Here is an 8,687-nt window from a genome sequence, read left to right as displayed (position 1 = left end):
AAAGAGCTCCCAACACCGGACCCTGGGTTAAGAACCAGTGCTTCCTCCATATAACTAAGGCACGAAGGCAACGCCGCGTGACCCTGATCATACGAAGTGGGTTTCCCCTCGGGGAGAACCCTCTGGTCCTGAGCCACCACTGTAAAGGCCTCATGTACAGCAGGCCAAAAGGTATCACGTTGGACGCTGCTGCCAAAAGACCCAACAGTTTCTCGAAATGTTTTACAGTGCGTGACTGGCCTAGCTTCAGCTCTTTTGTGGCTGACAGGATAGCAGCTACACGAACGGGCGATAGGGTGGCCCGCATCGTCACTGAATCCCATACCACACCAAGGAAAGTGGTTCTCTGTACTGGAGAAAGCACACTCTTCTTGGCATTGAGCCTCAACCCCAACATCTGCATATGAGCGAGAACGACACCTCGGTGCCGAATCGCCAACTGCTCTGATTCCGCTAGAATCAGCCAGTCGTCGATGTAGTTCAGAATACATATGCCCTGAAGCCTGAGAGGGGCTAAAGCTGCATCCACGCATTTCGTGAACGTGCGGGGTGATAAAGCTAGACCGAAAGGAAGAACCCGATATTGGTATTCTTTGCCCCCGAAAGAAAACCTTAGGAACTTCCTGTGCTGAGGGAGGATGGAGATATGGAAGTAGGCGTCCTTCAGATCTATCGTGACAAACCAGTCCTCGGATCTGATTTGAGTCACGATCTGTTTGAGTGTCAGCATCTTGAACTTCAGTTTCTGAACTGACCGATTTAACAGACGAAGATCTAAAATAGGACGCAACCCTCCATCCTTTTTTGGAACAATGAAATAACGGCTGTAAAAACCCGACTCTCGGTCGGGTGAGTACACCTGTTCTATAGCTTTTTTCGCTAACAGGGCCTTTACCTCTTGCTCCATTACCAGAGCCTGCTCGGGATGCACCACTGTGGGCAACACCCCGTTGTAACGAGGAGGACGAGAACCAAACTGGATTCTGTATCCTTTCTCTACAATCTGCAGGACCCAACGAGAAATATTCGGCTGAAGCTTCCACGCTGCCCGAAAATTTACTAAGGGAACCAGCCTCTCTAACAATAAATAGACAGAGACAGTATAACACAGATCGCTTCCTGAGGCAACAGAAGCTAATGCCGGTTTGCACCGGATGTGCTTTTATCATATCCTGGTCATGACGTCACACGCCCGTGACGCTCATTCTTTCCATTGGACTAGTTGACATAGATGCTTCAGACGCAGTCACGCTGGGGGCGTTCCCATGGCGTCGATGGACGCATCGTTGAGTTCCCTTCGTAAGGGAACTATAAATACCTATTAATATATGTATGTAGTTGACATGAAAACTCCTTCCAGGAATATAGTATGATCGAGACAGTAATCAGAGAGAGGAGTGTGGAGAGCAGATCTCTCAGGAAGGTGTAGCTTCAGAGAAACACAGGAACACACGTGATCGTAACAGCATGCTGTGGGATTTACCCGTTTGCTATAACAAATCTCACTAGTGTCCTAAAATCACACTCTCTCCCACGGCTAATTTACAGCACACACACTTTTACATGAACACACACTCACACAAGACAAGGAACTGTAGTGCAATTGACAGTGTAAATAAATGTATGCATAAACATGTATAGTGGAAGGTGAAATATGAGGAATATAGTGATGCTTGGTTTAGTAAACAATGTTAACATTCACAGAATCACAGACTATTTGATAATATTTTTTTGGCACCTTTTGCTGTGAACTCATGAAGGATTTAACCCTTTAAAACACATGCATTTTTGCAAGCTGCCCCTGAGGGACGGGAAACATGGAGTGATTTCTGAATATAGAAGAGAGATGAGGGGGTCTGTCATGTTGAGTGACACATAAAGCTTCTGAATACTAAATGATATTCTTGCATATCTGCACTGGACTGTGGACAATGTCAGTGTTATACACTGGCAGTGAAGTCACATAGGGACTTCATTTAATAGTGCAGGGAAGAAAACAAACTGACAAAACCAAGAAATGGGACTTTTTTTATTATGCAGGAGTGTTCTCAATTACCTTTCTTTTTAGTATTAGCAATGTTTTCAATGAGGAGAAATAAAAACATACAAAAACTAGACTATATGGTTGATTTGTGAGTATATATTAATGTGATTAGCACTGACATTTTGGTCTTGAAACTTGATTTCAGAAGTAACATTTCATGTTGAGTAAAGGTTGTGATCTCTTGACTTTGCCAACGTTGCTCTGAAACATGACGGAAGGAGAAGTTGCTCTTTGCTGTTCAGTTAATCAGTTCGTTTTTAAAGAATAATTCTGCAGCTCTTTTCCATTTGACAGTTCATATGAAACGATCTGTCAAGCTCCAGAAAGAGCCGACATTTAACAGACTGAAATTTGAGAGCTTTGGCAGAAGGGAAGAATTTCAGTGAGTATTATTTTAATAGTATTATAGTATTTATTAATACTGTCAATTATCCAACTATTCATGTTTATATTTTTCTTTTTTTCTTTCTTTTTTAGTAATTTTGTTATGTGCTTTTGTTATTTTTAGTAGTTCCTCTATCTATCTATCTATCTATCTATCTATTTATACAGTATATTTTTTTAATAATTACAGTACTTCAACTTTTTATTACATTTCTAATGCTCATTCTATTTTCATTTAATACTCTATATTGTTCATATTTTATTAAAATTAACAAAAAAATGGATTCAGTTTTAGTTAACAATATCAGCACTGTGAAAAAACACTTAAAGTTTTGCCTGATCTTCACACAAAGGTATGATATGACTTTACACAGCTTAAAGAGTTAGTTCACCCAAAATGAAAATTCTGTCATCATTTATTCACCTTCATGTCGTTCCAAACCCGTAAGACATTCGTTCATCTTCAGAACACAAATGAAGACATTTTTAATGAAATCTGAGAGCAAAGCAACTACCATTTTCACACTTCAAAAAGTTCATAAAGAGATTGTAAAACTAATCCATATGAGCGAGTTTGGGTCAAATTTTCTGAAGAGACTCGATCACTGTATATGAGGAACAGACTGAATTTAGGCTTTTATTCGTATAAACATTGATCAGCGAACATGCCTGAGCTTCCGTTTACCACAACTGATGTGTGAGTGGATGAATGTTTACAACAATCTGAGTCCCCATTCACTTTCACTGTAGGGAAAAGAGCAGCTTGGTCATTCTGCTAAACTGATCATGTTGTGATCTACGGAAGAAGGATAATCATTAAGATTTGAAACATCATTTTTTACTATTCATTCAGTTTCCAGTGTCATCAAGGATGAAGAGGTATTACTTAAGATGTTGAACAAGGAAGCAAGGCAATTAATATCGTCATAAGAAGCGTTCACAAAGATCTCTGCTCTCTCTGAGCTCGTGTCAAAGGCTCTGAGTCGCCGCAGACATTTACACAACTGTGACGATGAAGAAAGGGTAAAAAAAAAACCCGTCTCCATTCAAGTCTGATCCAAAGAGCTTACAACTGTAATTAAATCATTAAATTCTTGTCCATGCTTGACAGAGCAGAGAGAAATTAACTTCCCCACCAACCTCATTTTCTATTTGAACATGAAATAATGATTTTCTGCCAGTCTAATTACAGAGGCAACATCTGATCTGTGCTGCATCCGAGGGGGATTAACTGAAGCTCAGGCATTAGAGCTCATTACCAGCGCCACTGCAGAAATATTACATCTTGTAATTGGATGGAGAGATTTATATACTGATCCGGGACCCGTTTTTTGGAATATTGCAATTACAAGCTTCATTGGTCAGCTGCTTATCTAAACTTCGCAGGAAAACAAACTGTGCGCGCGTGCATTACATTAACCTGTGACCCTCGACACGGCGCGCGACGCTCCTGTTAGTATTCTGGGAAATGTGTTTTCGCTGCTGTCTCTTCAGAGTGGCGGAGCGCAGTGGATCTATTACTTAAGAATAACTGGCTGTGAAGTCATCCATTTGACTGCCATAAGGACTCCGTTTCTCCCGGCTAAACGCCCTATTGATTCCTCGAGATTCCAGCTATTTGCCTGCTGAAATAAAGCAGGTGCTAAAGGAGCACGAGATGGCAGGGTAGGATGTTCAGATAATTTGTAAACACTATTTCCTTTTCATTACCGCCCGACCAACTCGCTCCAGCGCGTGCAAATCATGGACGACAGATCCGCGCGCTGCGTCTATCGCGCTATAGCCTAACGAAGGCCTGCGGTTATGAACTCCTTATATATATATATATACTGACTGCCCACCACAGCTCTATAGGGATCAATGTTGCTGTAATACAGCTTGATATAAGATCTCGAAATCCACCGTTGACTTGGTGCATTAGGAGCAACTTAAACTCCTGAGAGTTTTGATTTTATTGTCATTGTCCTTTCCAAACACTCTAAGAATGCTGGGTTGTTTCAAGCCATGTTAGGATCACATTTGGACAAACCCAACCGTTGGTCTAATTTTTTTTTTTTTTTTTAACAAACCCAATTGTTGGTTGTCCATGACACAAACATGGGTTGAAACAACCCAGCATTTTTTAGAGTGAAGGTTTATTCAGTGGAAATGTAGCCAAATCAATATTTCTTCAAGACATAGGCTATAATCATTTTGGTTCTTAGGTTTGGTAGATGGATAAAAAGAAAGAAACTTAAAAAAAAAAAGCTTTTCTCTTTGTTTCGTTGGACTGAATATTATATCTCTTGTTTTAAGAGCTTTGGTAAAAAAACATGTTATTACAATTAGTTTACAGCTATATTGATCCACCAAAGCCTAATGCAAAATCAATATGGATCTTTATTTCAGTGAAATTCACATAACACAAAAAATCACACAGCGTCTCTTGTTGTCTCCCGATTTAACAGAAGTGTAACATTTGCAATTATTCTTTAGTTTGTAATTCAGCAATTGAGCATACACCTGTTCTTTTACTCTTTGTATAAACTGTGGGAAACATTACAGTCACGCGTTTTCAAATCGAGTGAAAATGGATCAGAAAAGCTTAAACAGAATTCAATTTAATGTCTTCTCTTATTATCTAATTTCCCTGAGTTTTAAATCTACAAATCTTTTGTTTTATTCTTTGTTAATTTAAGCACATGTCGATAAATAGTGATATGATCGTTTGCTTCGCCGGATAAAAACTCTTTTTAAAGCGGATTAGTTTCTGTGAAATAAGATTTATGATATTATTCATAATAACTCGATGATGGAGATATAATCTCAGCACTGTTTTCCGAGGACAATAAAGCATCAATATGCCTCTTCAGGATTTATTTAAGCTTTTCCTGGAATTTCAATATTGTATCTCTTGTTTCTCTGATTTAGTCTTAATGTTGACAGAAAACTCTTGTTTAATCCATCGCATTTTGCAGAAATATTTAGTTTTTTATAATGACGAATAACAAGCTCTTGTTTTAATTTTTTTTTTACTGTAGCTTTAATTAATTCTTATATTGCCAGATGTTTTTTTAGTATTATTTGTATAGGTCTAGGCCTATATATATATCACATTTTACTGTCATAATAAATTAGTCAAGCTGTTTTATAATTGTTGTAAAAAATTACACACGTAGGCTAAATGTTTGTCTTGTTTCTGTTACAATAGCCTATAGCTATGGATCAGGTTTATAATATCCAGTTATGTGTGAATAAATGCTTATATGATTAAAGGGTAATAAGAAATAAAGTCGGAATTGATCGGACTACGAAAGACACAGTGTGAGGGAGAGACAGAAAGTGAGAGAGACAGAAAGTGAGAGAGAGAGAGAGAGAGAGAGAGAGAGAGAGAGAGAGAGAGAGAGAGAGAGAGAGAGAGAGAGAGAGAGAGAGAGAGAGAGAGAGAGAGATTTCTGGGATGGGAGGGGCCTGTGAGACACTAGAAATGTCAATCACACGAGTGTTGTGAACAATCCCACTCGATCTGAATGTGACCTCAGTCCACCTCAGACTGGAGAGAGCTTTAACTCTCCCCGAGACTCTCCGCGAGGTTCCTCTGAATCCTCCGTGTCAAGGCGAGATCCGTGACTCTCTCCATCGCCCAGCATCAGCATGTCTCTCCCGCAGCTCGGCTATAAGTACATCAGACCGCTCTACTCCACGGAGCGGCACGCGTCGGTCGGCGGTCGCGTCGCGGATCTCAACGCGTCGGGCTCGCTCTCCAGCGTCCTCTCCAGCATGTATGGAGCTCCGTTCGCCAACGCGCAGGGATACAGCGCGTTCCTGCCCTATTCCAGCGACCTCTCCATAATCAACCAGCTGGTGAGTGCATGCAGAAGAAACCTTTGAGTCAGGGAACATAATAATCATTTGGATTTGCAAGCATCTTTAAGGTTGAAAATATTGTTCGCATTTTATCTTATCCGATGACTAAAGCCTATACCCGCACTAAATAGTCTTCAATTAAAGTTTATGTGTAGCTATATAGCACCAAAAACAAACTTTTCTAATTATCTAGTTATTTATTTCACATCCAAGAATTGATTATTTAAAGAACACATTATTAAAATATGCTAAAAGTTTTATTTTCTCCAAAAAACAAAACAAAACAACAACAACGATAAGTTCAATACACGATCCCTAGAGATATATACAGCCTTAAAATGTTCTTGATAAGAAAGCGGCTATTTTTAAGAAAATACGGATGTCTTAAAATTGGAAAATGTTGCTACCATATGACATATAATTACTAAAACCGTATAGGTTAGCTACTTTAAAAACAAAACAAAAGAAACGGTGTAGATTTAAGTAAAAATGTTTTTATAACGAAGAGAACATTTGTGACGTTCCACAAATTACGTTTTCGTTTGTTATCTATACAAATTAATACGTATTGTACGAGTTAAGTGCGTAATGTTTTTTTATTCTACCTGAAGATTATATCATGTAACATCGATGTTTTTTTAAATATCCAAAGGCAATTCAAGAACCCTTAAGAACACCGAAAATGCACTTCTTCGTGTAGTTTTAAATGTTAACCTGATCAAAATGCTTAAAACGATTCTTTAATTTTACTGAATACATTAAAGTTAAATAGCAAAAGTTATTCCATGTAAATAAAAAATAAAAAACGAATAAAGGAAACAATATATTTCCATTTTGCAGTGTAAGATGCTAAAACAAAACACTGGATAATTCTTTATTCTTCAAGATAGTTTAAATTTTTTTTAGGGTTATTCATGTTTTGCATCCAAATATTTTTTTTTTTTTACAAATATAGAAGAAAATAAGCAAGCATTTTTTTCCCTCTCAGAACCACAAATGCTCACATCTGCTTTTGTCTCTGTCTAAGGGCTCCCAGTACGAGTTTAAAGAAAGTCCTGGGATTCAGCACGCAGGGTTTCCTCACGCACACTTCTACCCATACGGACACCAGTATCAGTTTGGTGACCCGTCCCGACCCAAGAACGCCACCCGTGAGAGCACCAGCACCCTGAAGGCCTGGCTCAGCGAACACAGGAAAAACCCGTATCCCACCAAGGGCGAAAAGATCATGCTGGCCATCATCACTAAAATGACCCTCACTCAGGTGTCCACCTGGTTCGCCAACGCCCGGAGGAGACTGAAGAAAGAGAACAAAATGACTTGGGTTCCCAAAACAAGGACCGACGAGGAAGGAAATGTGTATACGAGTGACAACGAGGACGGAGACAAGCGGGACGAGGACGAGGAAATAGACCTGGAGAACATTGACACGGAAAACATCGAAGACAAGCAGGATTGTGATTATCAGGAGGATGAAAAGTCGGTGTCTAAAGCCTCTGACAGGACTGATTCTGATGCGTCTGAGGAATATGATGATGCGGGAGCTGAAAAGACTTTTATGAGCAGTGTTATGAAAGACACGAACTCAGACGAGGGAGAGGAGGAGCGAATCAAAAAGAGTCCGGCAGCACAAGAGCCCTCGGCTCATGCGAGTCCGCCTCAGAAGCCGAAGATCTGGTCTCTGGCTGAAACCGCAACCACACCGGACAGTCCCAAAAAGCCCTCGCGGGTTCAGAGGAACTGTGATGCTCACACAGGCAGGAATCCTCTCCACGTTCAAAACTGGACCAAAATGGCCTTTTCGGCCCATCAGATGGCTTTAACCAGCCATTACCTCGGACTTAAACACCAGAACACACACACACACATGAAGCATGGAGACCAGAGGACTCACAACCTATAAAACAAATCACTCTTTTATTACTATTATTTATTTGTTTTATTTTTCACCTTCCTAATGGGAGTGCAACACAAACTATGGTTATCATTGAGCAGAGATATATCCAATTTCTACATAAAGGATGCCCGGAATTTATAAAAGATTACAGCTGTCTATTAGCTCTTCAAATAATGAGATTATATTAGAATATATTTTATATTGTTGACTTGTAAACATACATTCCATTGTGTTTAATTTGTTAGAATCATTTGATCAGTCCTGTGTTTTTATCCATAGGGTGCTCAGTTTTGTCTCACACTACCGTTGAATTTAGACCTATTTTTAAAAACAGCAAATTTATCTAAATGAATAGATTGTACAATTACAGAATTAGTTATTGAGATTCATAATAAATCATGGAGGAAATAGTGCCTATATAGGAATTTTAAAACTCCTCTAATCATGTCATGTCTTAAAACACACACACACACACACACACACGCACGCACACACACACACGGCTTTGTCCACATG

The 8,687-nt window shown here is 39.4% G+C and overlaps 1 protein-coding gene across 1 annotated transcript; it reads left to right on the top strand.

Moving 5' to 3' along the window:
• The first annotated feature begins 5,943 nt into the window (after positions 1–5,943).
• Positions 5,944–8,321, top strand: irx3b (iroquois homeobox 3b). The gene is made up of 2 exons (XM_077211506.1): positions 5,944–6,271; positions 7,302–8,321. The coding sequence occupies exons 1-2, from the start codon at positions 6,062–6,064 to the stop codon at positions 8,175–8,177; spliced, it is 1,086 nt and encodes a 361-aa protein (XP_077067621.1). The 5' UTR covers positions 5,944–6,061; the 3' UTR covers positions 8,178–8,321.
• The last annotated feature ends 366 nt before the right edge of the window (positions 8,322–8,687 follow it).

The sequence above is a fragment of the Siphateles boraxobius genome, unplaced genomic scaffold (genome assembly GCF_051911475.1).
Source record: "Siphateles boraxobius isolate OS27281-9 unplaced genomic scaffold, OSU_SipBor_1 65, whole genome shotgun sequence".
Classification (NCBI taxonomy): domain Eukaryota; kingdom Metazoa; phylum Chordata; class Actinopteri; order Cypriniformes; family Leuciscidae; genus Siphateles; species Siphateles boraxobius.
This window is presented reverse-complemented; position numbering and strand designations above follow the sequence as displayed.